This window comes from Apus apus, chromosome 5, assembly GCF_020740795.1.
Source record: "Apus apus isolate bApuApu2 chromosome 5, bApuApu2.pri.cur, whole genome shotgun sequence".
Classification (NCBI taxonomy): Eukaryota; Metazoa; Chordata; class Aves; order Apodiformes; family Apodidae; genus Apus; species Apus apus.
In genome coordinates this window covers 38,074,001-38,096,635 of record NC_067286.1, presented here as the reverse complement: position 1 = coordinate 38,096,635, position 22,635 = coordinate 38,074,001, and the positions used below count along the sequence as shown (strand labels likewise).

Genomic DNA, 22,635 nt, shown 5'->3' with positions numbered 1-22,635 from the left:
TGGCTCCCAAGAGAATCTTTCTTCCCACTGGGATACTGAATCACTGAAATAAGACACAGATAAGTCTGTTGAATCTATTTCACAGGTTTTGAAGAAAAGTATAGAGAAATTTCTATCAGAGATACAAGAATGCTGAAGACCTACAATTGTTTATTCAAGATAATATTTATTTTTATAATATATCTTGTGGATCAAGAGTTGTTGCATTTCAATGTCTGTGCAAATTTTAAAACCTAATAAGCATTTTTTCTGATTAAATCAGCACAACAACCTAAATGTAGATAATTAGTCAGACAATTGCACTTGCACACCTTGAGCTAGAACCCTTACATTAACATATGTGGCCGTTCCCCTCTGTTGGAAGTAACTTATTTTTGCATCTTGAAGTGGAACTTGACCTTATTTTTTAAATTGGCTCTTTCTCCTTTTAAGATCTTTGCCTTAACTCTAGTTCTCACATTTGCATATTTGGTTCCCTATGTTATGGCCTTTTCAAATTATTCTCAATGTTATGTAACTTTTCTTGTCATCTTTTCAACCCACAGACTATACACTTTTTAACCAGTCCATGCAATCTCCCCAACTTCCAACAACTTGTTAGCAGAAAATACTACATGGCTATAGAGGTTTATCACCTAGCAAGGGAAAACACAAAAATAAAGTAGGTATTCACCTAAGGAGAAAAGTGAAAGCACTTTCATAGGATGAGGGGGAAAAAAAAAAAAAAAAAAAAAAAGTGTCATGAGTGAGTCATTATAAGACTTCTCAATTCTAAACTTGATTCCTACTGTATGCTGATTCTTTCTGGAAAAAGCAGGCAAAAAAAAATAAATTATAGTGGTACAAAAAGTTAATACAATGCTATTGGTATTGTATCAAATTACATTTCAACAACATGATTTACAAATATCAGCACAATCCCAGCTACTCAGTGTGTACTGGCCAGCTTATTTTTTATTGTATTTGGTCCTAGATGCCCCACCAAGAAGGTGCCATATACCACATAGAATGTTTAAAAAACTTGTGATTTAAGTAAGGCAAGAGACAACAGTTGGCTATGACAAATGGATAAGGTGATGTAACAGCGTGTAACAGCGAGTGATGTGAGTCAAAGTAATTCTCTGCTCCTTGTTACTTGTTTCATCTGGGGAAGTAGGGAGGGCTGAAGAATTCCTAGCATTAAGCTTGTTAAGAATATCATTTGCAGTTCTTGTAACAAACCAAAGAATTATATAAGATCCCTAGATATGAGAAAATCACTATACTTGTGCCCATGCATTGTTATACGCATGTTTAAAACAACTGTTTTCAGAGTCAAAATGGAAAGCAAAGACTTTTATTTTCAGCTCAGTCACTATGTGCACATGAAGTTCTCATGAATATATTTGAACTTCTTTCTTCCATTTTGCCATTTCATTATTCGGAAAGCTTGTTTATACAATTCTTTATCACCTACATCAATTAAAATCTGAAGGATCAGGGAAAGTTTGTACTTCAGAAATTGAAGTGTGTTCCTTTAAGCAACTTGCGGAAAAGGGAACATATACACATTGCTGATGTGAAACAAGAGAATAATTTTTACAATTTATTTTCAAAATCACAGGGAGAGATATTTCCATTCGCAGTATTGAAAGAGGGCAGTACACAGCCGTGTACCACAGGTTTTCAAGAATACAACTGCACATGAAAGGCCAACCTTTCAAGTCTCTGTTTTGCCTAGAAACAAGACACCAGGGACCAGCTACCCACAGCACACCTGCATGAAAAGTGCAGCTGCATCTATTCCACAGACACAGAACAGGGACCAATTCCCAGTACAGAAACTCTCAGATTTTTCTGAAATTCGCAGAGGTAATATCACTCACCTTTATTTTCTCCTCTGCTTCTTGAATATCAAATATACAGATAAAGCACAGATGCTTTTCAGGAAGCAGACATAGACTAAAAATTTATGCAGTTGCAGAAAATTTGAGTTTTAGTTTCCAACATGAGGTGGAAAACTCAACATGTGGTGCTATACATAGCTGAATCTTAGACATTTGGGGACAAAGAAATGATAGACTAACAAGTAGAGGAAAAAAAACGGCATCAGAGAGCAATTTTCATAACTCTCTGTGCCTTCATGCACTTAATGTGACTTCCACTGACCAAGCAGAAGCTGCCTCCTCGAGACTTTGCAAGTAAATGAAAACTGTAATTCCTCCTAAGGTGAAGGAGAGAAGCATTTCAGCAGCAAGACGGGACTTGGTCTAACTTTATCAGACAAAGTCTAACCAAAGACTGTTTTCTGACAACATCCACTAAGCCTTCTAAACTGGGCTAATGCTGCCATAGACTTAATAGCTTAATAATTTGTAGACAATTTCTCTTTTAAAAGGAACTGGGTGTATGTTAGAAACGAGAATACAATGAATGTAAGAACACAGGTCTGCCAAGTATTTTTAAGAGACAGGGTAGACAATATGTATCTGGCATTTATATTTGGCCAGATAATGGGATGAGGCAATAAGGCTGTGACAGCTTGTCGTCAAATTTCCAGTAAGGCAAAATGAAGGCATGCTTTTAGCTGCTTTACCAATTGCTTTCCTGTTTGGAAAGTTACATGCATAGGGACACAGATGCTCCAGATGTTACAGATACAGTAGTGCCAGCTGCAATTGCAAAACAAAAAAGGTCATCCTAGCTGTTCTTTAATAAGAAAGAATGTCAGCTGTCTCCTTTCTATATTCTCAGTAACAAATCTGGATCCCTTTTACTGACCATCAGAATAAAGAATAATCCAGACTCCTATAAGCATACATCCACGTAAGATTTTTTTTTTTTTTAGAAACTACTGACTGCAACTGTAGTAGTTTTAAAATTACATTAATATATTTGCAAATAAAATATACTTAGACAAAGCCGTAAGAAAGAATGTGTTTCCCTAGTGAGAAAGATTGTGATGCCACTAGGAAAACTAACAAAAAAACCATTATTCTCTTCAATATGAATACTTCACTGGTATTTCCAGAGGCTTACTTAGGTAATTATAATACTTCCTTTGAATAGTAAATTCCATCCCCCTAAAAACGTTTTCAATTAAACACTAAAAATGCATATTAGGTTTTGTACATGATGACCTCCTTTTTATAAAAATGGGGGTGAGGATGAAAAAAAACAACCAACCAACCAAACACCTGCCACACAACAACAAACAAAAAAACCCAAAACAAAACAAACAAACAAACAAAAACCAACAACCGACAAAAAAAAGCCACAGAAACTGTTGAGATTGTGGGTTTGGCCAGCCATGTACATTCCTGAGAAGTTTGTCAGGGTGGGAAACTCTCTTATCCTACATGAAACTAGAAAACACTTCCTGTAAGTAGGCATTTCTTTTAAAGCTCTCAGTTCTTACAGTGAAAAGGAGAAGGCTGGTGCAAACTGTCTTCAGCATGTCCTCAACAGTCTTGTCATAAAGCTTACAATTGGATGGCTTTTGTGACCACTGCAGCACTGGAAATGGTGTGTGTTGGAATACGTCCTCCTATTATAGATATGCAAGTGGAAGCCACTGAAAACACTGAAAGGGAGAAAATACCCACCATAAATATTTCCTTCAATTCAACTTAAAATATCTAAGTTATTAAAATTCCCACTCTTAGCTTCCTACTGGTAGGCTAAATCAGTTGCATATCCTATTTGTTCATATTTAGCATGCTTTCTAGTAGTCCTTCACTTCAGCTGTATGTGCAACCACTATTTGCATGAAGGCAATTGCTTACTTTTTTTTTTTTAAGACAAATCAGAAATAGAGACATTTATCATCTAATTAAGTTCAGAACATACTTTCTACTACTGTTCAGTGCAAGAATAGCTATAGGCTTCCTTAATTAGTACATCAGAAGGAAGACTCATAGAAGTTGTAAAAATTTTTTTTTCTTTCCATTTCTGAAGAAATTTTGCATTCTAGGGCTCTGGGCAACTCCACCATAAATTAATGGACAAAGATAAGTAACTGCCTGTAGACACTTCAGCCCACTCATCCTCAGAAACTTTATGGAGGGCCAAAAAATAGGTTCTGCAGCAAGCCTAGAAGTTAACAGACCTACATTCTTGTAGTGCAAAGGAGGAGAGGTGAGACTAAAGCCAACCACTCCCAAATGAGAACGCCCTGCAGCAGAATCCCTCCTTCATCTTGAGTGAAGTCTAGCTGAGCAGCTCTGCTGTTTCTGGGGGGCCAGGGGTGGGGCAAAGGGAGAGAGGAAAAAAAAAACACAAAACAAAAACCCAAGGGGGCATGGGGAGAAGGAAATTAGACTCAACTTATTTACAGACCAGAAGCTCAAAAATGCATTTATTATGGCCAGTGTTTTTAGCAGAATACTAGATGTGGGGTAGCAGTCAAAATCCAAAGGGAGCTATGAGACCCTGCCCCTCACCTTATGGGAAGCACACACTTTTTTCATGGAGAAAAACAGAAGAAACCAGTTCCTCCCATTACTTTGAATACTAGGATTGGACACAGACATTTGCAGTCTTTTAGGGTAGTTTTGGTGTAAAATTGTTCACTCATTTTCTCACTGGGTCAGAGCTCAGCTTTGACAACCACATTACATGCACACCAGTTCAACTCCCTTCTGGAGAAAAAACAAAAAGTCTTAAGCTTTCTTCAAAGAACTACAGCCGCGATTGAGAGGATAATTTGTTTCACAATTCACTTACTCTGCTAGTCTTCCAAATTATTCAAGCAGGATTCACGTCTTCATACACTACTTCCACGCCTTCATACACTACTTCCATGTCTTCATTGAATGAGCTGGATATTTACTACATGGTGTCAATATGATGCTACAAAAACACACCTCTGACAGGTAACAGTTCAGCCCTCTCATTTTTCTTTGAAACTACAGCCTTTGAAAAGCGCAGCGAAAACAAAATAGTACTTGATAGCACCACATACAAGATCCAGGAGCCGGAGCTTGATTTCTCCTTCCCCAGAAGTATTCCAGGTCAGAGAAGCTTTGTGTTCTGGTAAATAATCCTGCCTAGCTATGAGGACTTGTAAAGATGACTTAGAACTGCAGATTGTGACAGCAATATCACTCAAAATTATTTTACATTAAAAATAACAACAAAGTCTCAGGGCAGCACACTTTAGGAACAGGAATGCTGAGGAACACTTTAAGGTGGGTATGTATGTCCCCAGTGTTTAACTGTACCAATTTTGGTTGAAGGCTGCATGCAAATCCATGACTATTTTTCTGTGAGGCCAAAAATCCACATCAGACATAGAGGACGCGGTGTCCCAAATCATGCTAGAACAACACAGGCCCTTGAGGTTAAAGAGAAGGGTATAGGGAAGTGCTTTCGTCCACACAAACTCCTAGCACAGAAATGAAGCCCAGCTGAGGAGAGCATCTTCACTTCCCTGATTTACTAAAGACTTGTACAATGTATCCTTCACCATTCTTTAAATGGTACCCTGCTCCTCTTTCCAACACTCTTTCATTAAAAGCAGGTTAGGATAAGGAAAAGGATCATTCCAATACTAACTTCCTAGCTATGAGAATCTCCTGACATGGACAAGTGCCACATTGCCCCAGATTCTGCATACCCAGAAAATCCAGTGAACACACACAAGCGCAGACAAAGGGGGACAAAAGAGTATTAACAGATCTTTATAAACTTTATGTGGGTCCCAGTATGTTTTACAGGAGACAAGCACTATAATGATGTTATTAACTGTAAGTTTTAATGACTAATTAATTGAAAAAGAAATACTAAGAGAAGAAAGAATAAAGAAAGCAGTAATTTGTGGAGAATAAACTTTTCAACTCTAACACAGTTAAATAAATGTCAAACAGGCTTGAGTGATCACAAAGGGTAACAAAATTAATGTTAGAACTAGACAACTCATAAATAGGGTAGCAAAATTAGATACATCTATTTACATTCAATTTTCAAAACTTTACATCTGAATTTTAAGCAATATTTCTCTGTAGCAGTCTGGCCACCTGTTACTACAGCAGACTGTATATCAACATCTACTTCCTTACAAAGTTTAAAAAGTGTATATGTATGTACATATTTCAATAATGAACCACAGACATTTAATTCTCCATACTTTATTCTTTTGCTACATTCTACTTTTAACAATTTCATCTAAGTGTTTTAAGAGGCAGCTGTTCAAAGTACATGATTAATATTTTTTGAGGTAGGTTTCTTCATCTCTTCTTCTTTCCCAACTTGCATGCGGTCAATATGACCAAGTAAGGGCAGTCAGTGCGGAAACTCAGGTTGCCCTGCCAAGTACTGAGCATGGAACCTTCAAGGGGAGACCACAGTGCCTGTAATTTCACAGCGCAAACTTGTTTTTTCCTGGATGCTTCAGCAATTCATCACACTCATTGTCAGTTAACTAAAGAACTTCAACTCATAACTTGCATACTTTTCATTCCATAAACCCTGCAAGAGCAATCAGTGGCAAAGCTGAGAGAACTGCAGGAAGAGATGAGAATGGGTACTCTGCCTTCCCTTCACTTCTTCAGTTGTGAACCAGAAAAATCTGTCAGAGCAGTAAGATTGTGATACCGTAATTCTGGGGAAAATAAAAGCTACAGCTACACTATATAAATCAGTCAGTCACATAAGCTGCCAGAGCTTCTCTTCAAGTCAGTTTACCCCGGAAGCACTGGTATGCAGTCATGGCTGGAAGTACAACCACAAGACTCCCTTCCCATCTTTTCTTAACTCAAACAGCTTGTAAGTAGAAGCAACAATGGCCTTTCACGTTTATCACACTCCAAGACTGAAAAACCGCAGCTACAGCACCGTACAGCAATTCAGTTAAATTATTTAATTATCTATATTTTCTAAATCGCAACAAATAAAAACCAGTAATGGACAAAGTATTATTAATCAGTTATATTAAACCCTATTCTGTAATATGAAAGCACCAGAATGTTGGCTAGGCATCAATGACACTCAATTCAGCAACAAAAATACCAGCTCTAAACACACATGCACTGTATTTTATAAAGATGAGAAACATATGGGCAACAGCCATAACATGCACATCTACACACTTGGGGGGAAAAAATTGTCAATAAGGAAAGGAAGTAAGTGTAGGTTTTCACTACCCATGATGACAGATTGAATTCATCCCTTCTGATTCCATGGAAACTATGAATTAGTTGAAGGATCAAATTTGACACAGGTTGAACACTAATGTTACACTTCGGTTCTTTAGGACAGCTATTAATCAGAAACTTGTGGTCTGCTACATAGCCTGAGTACTGCATTATGCCTGATTCAGTAGAGATGTTTTTTGATACAGCAATCTAAAAGACAGAATTTGCACACTGAGTAAATTATACACAAGATGCATCCTTTTTGAGATTAAAGTGCTCCAGTATCTGAAAGTGTTATGAAAAGTGTTATAAAACTTGAACAGCATTTGGATTTGAAGGCTGTCAGAAGTTTTTGCAGTTATTTCTGCATCAGCCATACAACTCAAGATGCTCTGAAGAAACAAAGTAAGTACAGATGTTGCATGCACAAGAACTAAAAGCAGTATTATCATCAAATGTGGATTTATCCCTTATGGTTAGCAGAATTATGACAAAAAATGTACAACTCTGAAAACGTAAAGCTGACCTCAAAACCTACCATTTTTACTTCAGGTTTAAAAATTCCATAGAAAAAATAATATTAAGAGGCCCATTCCTTTAGCATGGTAGAAATCTGGAAAACTGTTTCCTACAATCACAGCCTTGCTTGCTGAGCAGCTCAATCAGGTGAAAAATTTCAGAGGTCAAATGAGCGACAGAATTTCACATGTCACACACAGCTAAACAGAACATCTTACATTCTGCCACTTTGGAGGTCTGTTCTCTAGCGTCTGCACGTCTTGGGGGTGCGTTACCTAGAGAAGAGTCTTCACCTTTGTGACAGTCACTTCCAAAATTCAGCAGATTAAAAGACATATCAAACATAAGAAGAGAAACACCCTCCAACTCGAGAATGCCTTAAACCCTGTTGCACTCAGTTTAGCAAGACTTACTGCTACATTTCATCTCTGTGGATGTGCAAGAGAGGGTGCTTTTGCCTTTAAAAATTTAGGCAACTAAACTCAACATTATACACAATAAGCATCTTAGTATTTTATTCATTGCATCTTTTATACAGAATAAGCTTCACTGATATTTAATTCACTGCAGTATTCTGCTGATGTAGCAACAAAAAACATTATAAACAAAGAACAATTTTTTCTTTAAATATTTTTTTATATATGTGCAATTTTTTCAGTTGACAAACAGCATCACAATTACTGAAAAAACCCCTTAAATAAGCATGTAAGCTAAGGCCCATTTCTCCAATTGATACTGTTTCTAGATTGATCATAAATATTGGAAGCTAAACTCCAGCAACTAAAACTAAACATATCTGTAATTTCCTAGCAACCAGGATTAAAATAATGGAGAAAACATAAAACAACAAAAGTTTCCTTTCACTTCAGTTGACATCTGGGATCTATTTATACTAAATATGTTAAAATTCCACAAGATCATGGAGGGTAAGGAATTCTGAAATAATCTGTTAAGCATTACTTAAAATGACACTTTTGTAAATCAGGTCTGGGATTTTAAAATTGCTAAAACATGAAAGAAAATACACTGCAGTATGTCTATACCAATATTACATTAAAAAGACAAACTACTCCATAACGTGTCATTGAGATGCTCAACCAAAAATAATATACATTTGTATCTTTATCAAGATAGATATTACTGTAAAAATGCTCACATTAAAAAATATACTTATTATTGTTTGGATTTTCATTAAAACTAGAAGGGACTAATGATTCAAAGTATGAGGAATTAATCTATAATGACATACTTCCTCATTTTATAGCACTAATAAAAATAATAATAGAGAAAGCTCTATTATAAATCTTTAATAATGATGGTACAATTTCCTAGTATCTTTTTAAAACTTTACTGTGTGGGTATATGTGCATGCAAGTCTGTGCACATGTGCTTGTGTACATAAACAAACACATGAAAAATATCAAAGTGGATATATTATTCACACACACATATCCACATTCCTGCATATACCTCTTCTATAATGCAAACAATATGCAGGGACTTTTCCATGTGACAATCAAGCACCACATGCTGTACTTTCTTGTTCTTTCTCTCTTTATGTTTTATCCAGTAAATGTAGTAACACTTTCACATTTGGCCAAATATAAGTGTTAAGGAAGTTATAAAGTGATTTAGCAATAGCATCATAAACAAGAAATAAATGATACTGCAAATGCTTCTGATGACAAGTTCAACAAGAAAGTTCACCATGATATGGAATGTAAACTATTCTAAAAATCAGTATTCAAAGATTAGTTAAATATTATGGCAAACAACTTGGAATTTGTAGAAAGTTTAAAATGCAATTCACATTACAAAGACTGGAGATACTTTATAGATAGAACTTTTAAACATGGAAGTGACTGGCACTTATTTTTAAGCTTACTTCTGTTAGAAATAGACTTGTTTCCTGTACAGGTGATGCTTTGCCTATACCATATACAGTAGAAAAATAAATTCTTTAGCAACCTAGAAATAGTTTATAAAACTCTTGACGTTTCATTTTCTCTGCTAAACATGCTGAGATTAAACTGACAACTATAAATAAAAGCTATATAGACAACAGGTAAAGTAGAACAAGTTAAGAATACTACAATTTACAGGACAGACTTTATTGTACTATTAATTCCTGTGTGCTTTGCAATAGGAATAGAGTTGACTTTTCTTTTTTTGTTTATGTTTTCTTAGAAAAGATAATTACTTGCAAGAATATAACACAATATCAAGATAATTTCTAATATACATGTACTTCAAACAGCAGCCGGGTTTATGGTATCTTAGTAATCCATAATGAGAATCCAAGTCATAATTAGAAGTACAATACCTAGGACATAATTGGGAAAGGCAATTTTTATTTGGGGAAAATGGAGCAAATCAAACTCTTAAAAGCCTTAATTCTCAAAATCATCTATTTACTATAATACATACAAGACGATCTTAAATCTTGTTATAAGTGAAGATTACAACAGTGACCATCATAAAGCTTTTTTTTTAAACTACACAAAACATTCTAGCAGCTGAATGAGCCAAAACTATTTTCTTCTCTGCAGACCAAAAAAGGGATATTTTGAGCATGAAAGAGAAAAAAGCTGCTATGAAAAGTCTCACAGGTAGTGTTTATCTGTGGTTTCCCCTTTGCTACAATTTGTAACCTTCTAAATTTTTTACCACTAACAAAATATTTAACCAAAAGATTTGTTTAAATTAAGCAGCATTTTTTACAGCAAAATTGGTACCAATGTAAAAGGAAAATAAATGAAAAAAAAAAGAGATAATTTAAAAATACAGTGGGGAAAAAAAATATCAGTAATTTGAAATTTTAGTACAATATACCACAGGAAAAAAATATGAATACAAGTTTATGTGATTTTATATATACACACTCCAAAGAGGTTAATTGTCAGTACCCAAAGTATTTATTGCTATGTATTAGCAATGCATTTTTGTATATCTTTAAAGGGTCACATAAAAATAGATTTAAAGAATAGACTAATTGAAGTCCTAGATTAAACATTGTTTGGTTTAGAGAATTTTACTACAACAAAATTCATGTTTATGTCTGAAAAGTTATATAACCTTATATGAAAATGTCATGAACTATTTTCTAAACACTACATGTATTCCCAAGTGGGAAAAATTAAAATATCTAAAATATATTAGATTAAGTTTACAAGACCATGAATGATCTTTTAAACATGCAGCTGTTTACAGAATTAACAGTTTTACAAAATGTTTAGTTCAGTAATGGAACATAAAGAAATAAGTAGGCAACATCAAAATTTTTGTACAATATTTGAAACTAACTTTTACAACAAGCATGTCCTTGGTATTGTGCTGTAAGAAATAATACGCAAATTCACCCACCCTTAGCAAACTGTCCACAGGTTTAGTTACAAGTAAAGATGGATGGTGAGGAATTGTAAAATTCTCAACAGTGCATTTTGCATTCTTCCATTAACCATCCTAAGCATACCATTACATAAGTAGCCAGGAGATTACAAAATAAACTATAGCTGAGATTTAGTTGTTTACACAGAATGCTTGAATGTGAATAAAATTGCCAAAAATAGCATGTTAAATAACAAAACCAGCCATAAAGCAGGCTGTAAGCACTGAATGTTTCATAAATGTAATTTTTTAAATCATTAAATTTCTATAGAAAAATTTTATTCACAATATATTGTGACAAACTGTCACGGGAATGATATAGTGATTGCAATAAGGTATCATGCAGCAGCAGCTTTGTACTTTATAGCTATTTTTGCTTTTAAAAATTAAACCTCTCCAGTCATGCTTATCACATAGTTTTTATCTGCAATGTGTACAAATGAGGAGCACAGTACGGGATAAAACAAAAAGATGTCCAATCAGCTGGATGGGAATTTTCATAAATATGAAGTACATTACTGTATCCTGAAACATGCATGTCTACAGCTTGTCTTTACTGTCCAGTGCCAGGCTGCCGCAATCATCTTCCATCTATATAATACCAAGAGGGTCTGCTGGTAATTGTGACTGTATCAGCTGAGGCTGCAGTGGTGGAGGTAACTGCAGAGGTACCATTGGTTCCACCATTTGCACAGCATTGGAAGGTGGTGGGTGACACGCTGCTGCGTTGGGTGCTTCTACAATCTCTCCGTTGTAGAAGAAAAATTGACACTGTTGAATGAAGGTCTCTATAACCGACTGGTGGATTTTGGTGGTAGAAAGGAACTCTCTGTTTTCAAAATCAGGTCTCATCAATGTAGGCCAGAAACAAATGGACAAGTTATCAGCAGTCATAAAGTTGGTTTTATATTGCTGACTAACCCTGAAATAAGAACGACACGCACCAAATTAATTAAAACTGGTATGCAATCAACCACTCCAACTGTAAGCATTACTATTAAACAATCTCAAGGTCTTTGTCCTTTCCTCCAGCTATACATTTAACCAATCGTTCTTGGGTTTCTTAAGTGACTATGCAGAAAAATATTTAGAAACCATGACTTCTCCACATTTGGACAGCTAACAAATATAAATCGGATTAAGCTTTTAATCGAGATAAATTCAATATTCCACCAAAACACTGAAGTGACAATAATAAACAAACTTCAGCTACAGGATTTAAAAAAAACAAAATTTTGTCCATTATAATTTCTAGAAGAAAAATGATAGAAATAGCTTTTTACTGTAGGACAGTCAGATATCAACTAACATCTATGGCACTCAAAAAAAAAAGGCATCACACTAGATCACATGTTAAAAAAAACCCACAACCCCCAAAAAATCAAGTGTTGATTGAAGCACAACTCTGCAGATTTTTTCATACTGGCTAGCAACAAAATTTGGCAAAAGTGTAAGCAACATCATCAGTGGAAATTTCATTAATATCAGCATTTTTATTTTTTTTTTCCTTCAATGTATAATATAAAGGTTTCCAACTGGGTTACTCTTCCTAGAAGTTCCCTGCTTTTATGCAAGGGCTGAAACAGGTTCTTCACTTATGAGCTAAACTCATTACTAAAATACTATTACAAGAAAAAACCCACAAACTCAAAACCAGCAAACCATCCTGTTACCAAATTCAGCATCTACAATCAAATGCCTCCTCAGAAAAAGCACACCTGCTTTTCATGGTAGTAGGCTAGAAAGAGCAGGGGTATTTTGTTTCTTAAAAATACTCTACATTCTAAAGTAACACTTTAATTTTATCTAGAAATTATTAGTGATAGATACATGAAAAACCATGTGTTAATAAATCTGACAAACACCTAAGATATTCATTCAGTTGGGAACATGCAATTACTCTTTTACAGCAGACAGCACAACGGTGACAACTACAGTTGTCCTGCAGAAACAGAGGGAAAATAAAACTTCAGCAACTTGTCAGCTGCAATTTTTACAATTAACAAGAGCAGACTGCAAGAATTCCTGACAGCTGGCTGTAGTCCATAGATTCAAAAGCTGTGAAAACCATAGTAAACACTAGAATTAACGCTATAAGAAAATATTTTCACTTATTTACAATGCATGCATAGGGGTAACTAAAAAGGGTAGACTTCCATTTTGACATGTGCATTACTTATTCCAAGCAGTGTGAGGGTACACAAATACTGCCTCTCAATCTGTTTTGAATAAGTTTGGTCCAAAGGATATTTGGATACTACTTCTGAGTGACAGTACTATTCATAATCTCTTTCCTAAAATAATTAAATTTAAACTTAATTTAAGGACTAAAGAACCTGAAAATATAAATAACATTTTTCTTAGCATTTTTATTACAGATTTTTCCTCCTATACAGAATTTTTTGTGTATAAATTCTTCCCAAACTATAATCTAGAAATAGAAGAATGAGCGGGACTTAGTGAGAATTAAATAAAATTTAAGACATTGTGATGGGACAATGAATCAGTTTTGAATCAGAACTGCCTGTACTTGTTCCTAAAATTCGTACAATGAAAAACAACAAAAGGGATTTCAAACTCTACAGTGTATTTCATTAGAGAAAAAACTACAATAAGATACATTATAAAATAAAGGAAAATAAAGAACTTGTTATGAAACAAAACAGATAATCTATTTTGCAGACTGCTTTTTTCCTGTCATTTTTGCTCTGAATTTAAAAATCTTTCAAGGGGCTTCTTCAGTTGCATAGGCCAAACATATACTCTCCAACATCCTTAAGAACCTCTATGTCCTCTCAAGCATGTTTTTTCTTCCCTTGTCATGAGTTCACTGCTTGCTGTCTCTCTCATACTGTTTCTTAAATCTAATCTGATCTAGTTGTAAAATGCTGCTGCTGTGGGCAACAGGTTAAGTTTCATTATTCCCCTCTTCCTTCTCCCTCTCCACCTAGTTTCTGGCATAAGACCACAGGGTGGCCTTGCAGAGGTCTGAGATCAGGTAGTGTATTGTACAGAAAATCAGATTTCCGCTATTTCTGATTTCCTTTAGAATGTGCTGCAGCTCTGTAATAATTAGATCGAAGAAATAAAGGACTGCGAACCTATGGCTAGAAGTAAGGAAAGGAGAAGAGCAATGTACCTCTTTCCCAGTTGCACCTCCCAACCAGACTAAACAAAACAACCTCCCACCTTTATTCTCTCCTGTGTTTAAACTTGACCTCTCTCCTTTCTAAGGCTAGACAAAAAAAAACCAATCTGCATGCCCTCTTCTATCAGTCTTTCCCAAACTACTTCAGAATCTTCTCTAAGTGTTTAGCAAATGTCTACTCGACTCCTTTCATGTTCACTCAAAATGAAAAACAAAAAGTCTGTTCCTCTTGATCCTGCCACCTTCTTCCACTGCAAACTCTGCAGGAACTTCAGGCTGTAAAACTTGCTTCATGATCAGACTTTATAAGTTGTACCACCTATGTTTTGCCAGACTTCAGACGCATATTATGCTATATGAAACCTTAAGTATAAAGAACAAACATAAACCCCAACAAATATGAAAAAAGCCAACGTCAACCCAACACTCTCCTGTCTCAACTCCATCTTTAAAACTCACTTCTGCTTACAGTTAATCAACCACAAATAGATAACTAGTATGCTCTGAAAAGTGCTTGTCACACTAAAGAAAAATTCACCTCACTGTTTTTATTGTATTCTCATGGTCACTGGCCTCTCATATTTCAATAGCACACTCATTTGGATAATTGTAATTTTTTTTAAATAACCAAGACTGTGCTTGTGGACACACCAAAATAGAATCAATCACCAACCTCTGTTAACCATACAACAATACCACATTTCTTACTCTAATGACATATGATGTAAAAACACAGCTTTTAAGACATCAGTTAGTGATGAGAACTCTCCCATCATACAGAAGAGTGGTTTAATTCATTTACCAATTAAATTCATTTGACGAACAATATTTCCATTTTAATTATACGCTAGAGTAATTTGCCTTAAATGAATCCTGTAAAAATAAATATAGAATGTTATTAATTTAGTTACCAGTTCCCTTTAGGATGCCGTATCCACCTATATCTACATATATGTATAAATATATATATGCAATTGCTTATGCTTAGGCAGTTTTCTTGTAGAGTGGAACACAACTGCCTGACACTGCAAAATTTCAAATAATTACAACCTTTCTTACCTAAGAAAATATTATTTTGTTACTAGCAACCCACAGTGTAAATTAGTCACCATCAGAGAGTGAACTGGAGAGCACAGGCCAGTGTACATCTCTTACATTCTCCAGTAAGTTCCACAATTAATAGATTTCATTTGTCTGTAGGTAAGCATGCATTAGAACATATGCAGGATTTTTAAAAATTCTATTTAACTCTTCTACTTGCAATCCAGGTACTTGACACTGTACATTCAGCTGTGCTACAGAAATAGGTGACCAGCTGAAGACTTCTGACAATTTGGAGATTGCCACTCTTCTATGAAAAGTTTTATCAGGTCTATTAAGAACTATTGAAACATTTCAGGTTACTAATAACCTTGTCAAGTGTGAGATTTTTGTTTTATTTCAGACACACAAGCACATCTTGCAATTCTGTAATATACAAATGCATGGAATAATTATATCCATTGATATGATTTTAGTATTTTTGGGCTGAATTTGTATTTGCCAAGACTGCAATAGAAAAACTATTTCATTTCCATGCAAAGGAAAACTGATAACTTTATAAAGCTTTAGCAAGTCTTAATGTGATGGAGAGAAACATAAAAGTAGATGCTTAAATTCAGAATTCAGTGGAGAGAGCAGACTCCTTCCAAACTGCAAGAGAGACCACCTGCACCTCTGCCAACTAAATAGGGAAGTTAAAGGTCTAATTTCTGCCCCCATATTACACACCCAGTTAGATCCTTACTAGTATCTGCAAAAACACACTCAGTAGTTGGAACAATTTACAGAAACACAGAGTGTTAGGGGCTTTAAGGGACCTCTGGAGATCATCTAGTCCACCCCGCCTGAGAGAGAAGAACCACCACAGAATCTAGGGCAGGTCACTCAGAAATGCATCCAGATGGGTCTTGAAAGTCTCCACAGAAGGAGAGTCCACAGCCTCTCTGGGCAGCCTGTTTCAGTGCTCCACAACCCTTACAGTAAAGAAGTTCTACCTCATCTTAAGGTGGAACTTCCTGTGCTCCAGCTTGCATCCGTTGCCCCATGTCCTACCACATGGCATGACTGAAAAAAGACTGGCCCCTCCTTCTCGATATTTATAGACATTAAAAAGATCCCCTCTTAGTCTTCTCTTCTTTAGACTAAACAGCCCCAGGTCTCTCAGCCTTTTCTCATAAGACAGGTGCCCTTAATCATCCTTGTGGCCCTCCATTGGACTCTCCCAAGTAAATCCTTGTCTCTCTTGAACTGGGAAGCCCAGAACTAGACACATTACTCCAGGTGGGGTCTCACCAGGGCAGAATAGAGGGGGAGGAGAACCTTCCTCGACCTGCTGAACACACTCTTCTTAATGCATGCCAGGATACCACGGGTCTTCTTGGTCACAGGGGCACATTGCTGCCCCATGGATAACTTCTTATTCCCCAGGACTCCTAGGTCCTTCTCCACAGAGCCATTTTCTAGAAGGTCGGCTCCTAATCTGTACTGGTGCATGTTGTTAGTCCTTCCCAGGTGCAGGAATCCACACTTATTCTTGTTGAATCTCATTAAGTTCCTCTTTGCCCAGCTCTCCAGTCTGTCTAGGTCTCATTGAATGGCCACACGACCTTCCTGTGAATCAGCCAATCCTCCCACTTTCATATCATCAGCAAACTTCCTGAGGATACACTCTCTCCCCTCATCCAGGTCACTGATGAAGATGTTGAACAGGACTTGACCCAGCACTGATCCCTGGGGGACTCCACTAGTTACTGGTCTCCAGCTGGACTCTGCACCATTGATCACCACTCCCTGGGCTCTGCTGTTTAGCCAGTTCTTAATCCGTCTCACTGTCCACTCTTCTACCTCACACTTCCTGAGCTCGCTCACAAGGATGTTATGGGAGACAGTGTCAAAAGCCTTGCTAAAGGTCAAGGTAGACAACATCCACTCGTCTCCCTGCACCTACCCATTCAGTCACAAAATCGTAGAAGGCTACCATGTTAGTCAAGCATGATTTCCCCTTGGTAAATCCATGCTGGCTACTCCTGATAACCTTCTTCTCTTTCATGTACATGCGGGTTGGTCTAAACTATCTCCAAAGGTCCCTTACAACCTCGACAATTCTGTTACTGTGTCTAAAAATGCAGAAAAATTATAACAAGCTAATCTTTAAGTGACAGATTACTGGATTAAAAAAAAAAGTTACTTTAGCTTGGACATTGTTTATTCTATCTTTCAAGAATATAGGTAACAATCCCATCTAGGGGATTTCAGAGTAATCTCATTTTAGCTGAAAAAGGAAAATGAGTAAGCTGACCCTGTTCTTTATGACTGAATATCGTACAGTTGTGCACATAAAGGGGTAGATAACGAGGCAGAGCACATCTACTCATATCAGATTATTTTTGTAAATAGATAAATAATTTTTAAAGAGAACACCATTAAATTTCTGTGCAAGAGGCAAGATTTAGGAAGCAAGTGTAACCCTTTTACTGTTACTTATAGCTTTGTTCTATATTTTACTTTTTCACCAAAGTTTTGGGGTGCTACATTTTAGATGCTGACTGAAGCTAGCCCTGCTTTAAGGGGTTGAGAGAGAGGGCCGGAGAGTGATTTTATGCCAAACGACTGTGAGATCCTTTATAACCTGTAATAGTTCATAATTTTAATAACTGCTTCCTGGGGAAAAAAAAACCACAAAAACAAACAGAAAAAAAAGAAAGAAGAAAAAAAAAGAGATCTGTAACTGTGGTGCATAGTTACTCTTTCAAGCTTCTTCATTATGTACACACTCTTATAACTTTATAGTAGTGATGATGCCAGACATTTATATGTCAAGAAAATCTGAGAATAGAATACACAAAACTTTTCCAATCAACCTCTAACTTCTAGTTTCATTTTTCCCATTTATGCTAACAGATAAGCAATGCAACGTGAAATTTTCAATTGTGGTGGTTGATTCAGTGTTTCTAACACAACCTTTTGTGCATCTGTTACAACAACAAAAAAATTTAGTAAAAAAAATACTAAACCTGTTTAGATGCGTTATGATATATTTGAAGACATCATAGTTCACTGGGTGGAATTTCTTCACAATTTCTTTTAACTCGTGTAGCCGTTCTGTCTTATCCGTGATTTCTATAGAAACAAGTGACATTTTCTGACACATCTCAAAAGACATACTGAATAAAGTGTTGCTAAGCTTTTTTCCTGGCATAACGGTACAGGTAAGATACCCACCAAGAAGCACCAAGTGAGAAAACTTTTGATGAAATTCCTATCTGCACACAATGTATTGCATAGAATAACTTTTTAAATATAGAGGTAACTATCTAAACCCAAAAATATTTTATTGTAATTTAAGCAGAATTATTTATCCGTGTTTAACAGAAAATAATCACTTCATCACCTCATTGCTGGTTTGTAAAATGATAACTAATATTGTGACCGGGTGAATTCGTGTTGGATTTTCCTGTGCTTGCAAACATTATGACTTAGATTTAAAATTTATTCAAACTTAAGTTTCCTAAAGATCTGGGGGAAGGAAGACATTCACATGAATTTAGAATATCTTAAATTTCTCAGTTATAAAAACAATAAAGAAATTATGAACAAGCCTCGTAGAGCTGTTTTGAATTTACTGTTTAAAGGAAAGCAGCAATTTTTCACAGGCCCAAGGGAAATTATTTATGCTTTAAAGAGGAAATGAGCAACATGTAAGAAAGGACTATGGAATAAAATAACTTAAAAAAACCCCAAATAACCCACAACTAATATGCTGCTAAACACTTGTGGAAAATAACACTGAAGTATTGTAGAACCATACATTCTGCAGAATATACTTCTACACCATGATGATTCATATCATAAAAAGGAATATAGGTTCACTTCTATTACCTGCCTGTATTCTAAAAAGATACTTGATAAAGCAGTATTAATGACATTTTAAAACAATAATTGCACTTAAATTCTTAGCTATTGCATGTTTTGACTGAAATCGAAGTGATACACTTTTAAGAAAATAATGCAAACCTAACTAATTACACCTAACTAATTACATGCTAACAAGCATTTTGTCTGAAAAATACAGCAGAAATACCACAAATAACCATATATAGATATAGTCCGGAAGCACAAAATTTCTAACAGTTATATATTAATCAAGTCCAGGCCCAAGCCTTAGTTTTACAGTAGTATTTTCATGTTTTGAACAAAAAAGCATTAAGAATACTGTATGCCACAGTTATATCCTGCAAAAAGTCATAGCAGCCTTTTTTAAGTTTGCTGCCAACCCAAGAGAGATATTCTTTAAGAAAAGGGAACAATTTAGTTACATCATTCATAAGTGACTGAAAAATGTTTGTAAGGCAAACAAAATTAAGCATTTCATCTTTCAAGGAGATCAAAAAGAATTTGAAAAATAGCTAACAGAGAACTACCAGAATATTCCATAGATGCATCTGACTTCTAAAGCCTACTTTGAATGTAAGACTTCATGAATTTAAGGGCGTTTCACCCTGTTAACAACTGCAATAGAGTTTCAAGAGCTTTCATCATACGCAGCACTAATACAGAATTGAAAAACAGCAGATTTCTCCCACTAAATATTCCAGGAAAGGAGGAAATGATAATCCAGAACTTGTTTAGAAAAAATAACATATTATCGTTATTTCCTCATATATTTTTGTTAATTTCAAAGAATATTAAAAAACACATGTGCCTAAGCAATTTTAAAAATATTTCAATGCAATTTCAATTTAAAATGAAGTAAAAACTGCAGTAAGGGCAATTAATATAACAACATTAGATCAAGACAAGATTGTGTATTACTTACTTGATGTTTCTAACAAGTCTTGATGCAAAGAGTAAGGAATTAATGGATCTGGCAGATCTGCAAAAAAAGCTTTAAGAGCCCCAGCCACTGCGTTTACTGTTACTCCCATAGACTCTAGACTGATATGATGATCTGTAAACCAAAATTAAACAGCAGTTTAAGTAAAAACTACAGCTATCATTCCCTCATAGTAACTTACGACAGCAAAAATTTATTCAAAACAGTAGGAATGAAAATTATGTCTAACATTTGTTAAAAAATGCATGAAAAGGTGAATGTATGCATAAGTTGCCATCACTTTGACCCACATGAAATCAAGCATAAGAAATTCTGGAAATATAAGAAAACAGCAGAAGATCAGAAAAGAAAGTTGTCCAATTTTCCATGCACACTTAAATGCTTTTCTATTTGCCATTGACTAGATTCCAATTACTCAATTTTGCCTAATAATACGTTTTAAATTCAGTTTGTCAAATTTTTTTTTAAAACCAGTACAGGTCACATCAATTTGCAGAATTTGTGTGATTGTGTTCATATGACTCACATGAAGCCTTTTAAAAAATTGACAATACATACCCGTGACCACACATGGCCATATAATCTACTGCTAGATTCCCAAATTACAGACGCTTTGTTTTATAACTAGAGATTTCTTTTTTTTAATGAAATTTGTAATAACAAAGTTGTGCTACATAATTTTTAAACCAAGGCTAGAAGTGGAATCACTGTAAGCCACAGAACTTTTAAGTATTTAAAAGCCAAAATTTTGAAAATGCTATGTTTCTGTTTCAAAAGTCCACTCCACCTGAACTCTGGAACACCCTTTAGTAATTTGACTGAAGAAAATCTAGCATTATATTCAGATGATCTGAAACAGCATAGTGAGGCACAAAAACCTAGTATGTTTATTTTCCTTTTATCTAGGAGGAATTTTACAATTTTTCACAGGCTCAACTTCATTATTAAGATACCCAAGAACTTTAAAGAAGCTTTTGTTTTGAAATATCAACTGACATAATAAGTGAGAAAACAGAAGGAAAAAAATAATTTGGAGCCCTCTTTGAACACATCAAAGTGAAAAATAAGATCTACCAATCACATTATAGTATACTCTAGCATGAGAAAGGGTGTGTTGGAAATCAAGATTTAATTGTTAATCCATATTATTCAAGAAAGCTTCCAACAGATTAAGTATCCAGAAGTACTACATTTGAGGAGATATGAGGAGGAAGTGAGTGCCTTAATGGCCAGGTCTGATGAACTACTAACACAGGAGCAGCTAACACTGCATTTAAATTATTTTGAACACTAGAATACCACCTAGAAAATATTTTAACAGCACTTAAAGGCAGCTGTAAAAAGATTCTATTCCATTTTAGGTTTATTTACAGCTTCATTAGTAATAACCTGGACCATACCAATACAATCTACCCAAGCATTAAGTACTCAGTGCTATGGGAGTCAGTCTAAAGTGCAACCCACTTTGTATTACGCTACAATAAATCAATGGAGAATTCAAGTTCTGTTTTGTCTTTAAATAATAAAATCTGTCATTACCTTGATCAAACTGTTTCTGAATATTGTCTTGATCTGTTTTATTCCCACTAACACGGTACAGGCCTTCAGTACACAATCCTTAGAAGGGAAGAAAAAAATAAATTCAAAACCAAGTTTATATACTATAGAGCAAAACAGAACCAGTCATAATTACCAATTCAGAAATCGAAAGCAGGAATACAAATCTTAAGTGCCTATAAAGTAACATACTAACCATTATAGTGAAAAAAGGACTACCAAAGCACAAAACACCAGAGTCCACTATCTGATTTAATATGAATCAAAGGAAACCACACTGTAGGATAATAAGAACCTGACTGGAGGCATTTATGGAATAATCTATGCAAAATTATTATCTTCCTGATCTCTGAAAGACACTTCTTTTCCAAGGTAAATTATCATGTCATTTAAAAGCCTTTAAAGGAGCTAGGGAAGGTGGGAAAAGGAGAAAGGTGTCAGAAAGCAGAGGTTCTCCAGGCTTCCCGTTATTTATTTTACTATGCGTACGGAGACCTCATAATTACTGCAGCCAGTCAAGGTGAATAACATTTAAAAATACACCTTTATTACTCACACACACACATGCTCACTTCATTCCAATAATTGTTTCCTAACACACTGCTATCTTTTCACCCACAGCTACTCACTCAATGAAAGCATCCATCCTGCTAATCACACTATTACCTAATAACCTTTTCTTTGTTAATTTAGAACCCATTAAGGAATACAACAAGTTTATAGTTCCATAACTCTCCCAGTTACCTTATGGGTATAAATTATCTGTATGCTAGACTGTATGCTACATAACAGTGCACAGTTCTATTTAAAAATTCAGAAGTTTGAGAGCTTTAGGAAATCTCTGCTCTTTACCATCACAACCCAATAATTAAATGCGTTTTAGATTATCAGATCAATCCATAACTCTTCTGTCGCACCACAGTCAATGAGTATGCCTTTTAAGTTACCAAGAAACACTAGTAATCCTGTTACAATGCTCCAAGTACAGAAAGCACTGAGTGGTTTCAGTGATTCAATAGCTTCCACAGCTGGAAGGG

The 22,635-nt window shown here is 35.4% G+C and overlaps 1 protein-coding gene across 1 annotated transcript in view; it reads right to left on the bottom strand.

Moving 5' to 3' along the window:
- Nucleotides 1–5,715: 5,715 nt before the first annotated feature.
- ARHGAP5 (Rho GTPase activating protein 5) overlaps nt 5,716–22,635 on the bottom strand; it is a 53,155-nt gene continuing 36,235 nt past the window's right edge. Inside the window, exons 5-8 of the mRNA XM_051622366.1 lie at nt 21,581–21,658; nt 20,024–20,155; nt 18,222–18,327; nt 5,716–11,940 (exon numbers count right to left, since the gene is read on the bottom strand). Coding sequence (XP_051478326.1) covers nt 11,610–11,940; nt 18,222–18,327; nt 20,024–20,155; nt 21,581–21,658 — 647 coding nt within the window. The 3' untranslated portion in view covers nt 5,716–11,609. The remainder of the gene's footprint in view (nt 11,941–18,221; nt 18,328–20,023; nt 20,156–21,580; nt 21,659–22,635) is intronic.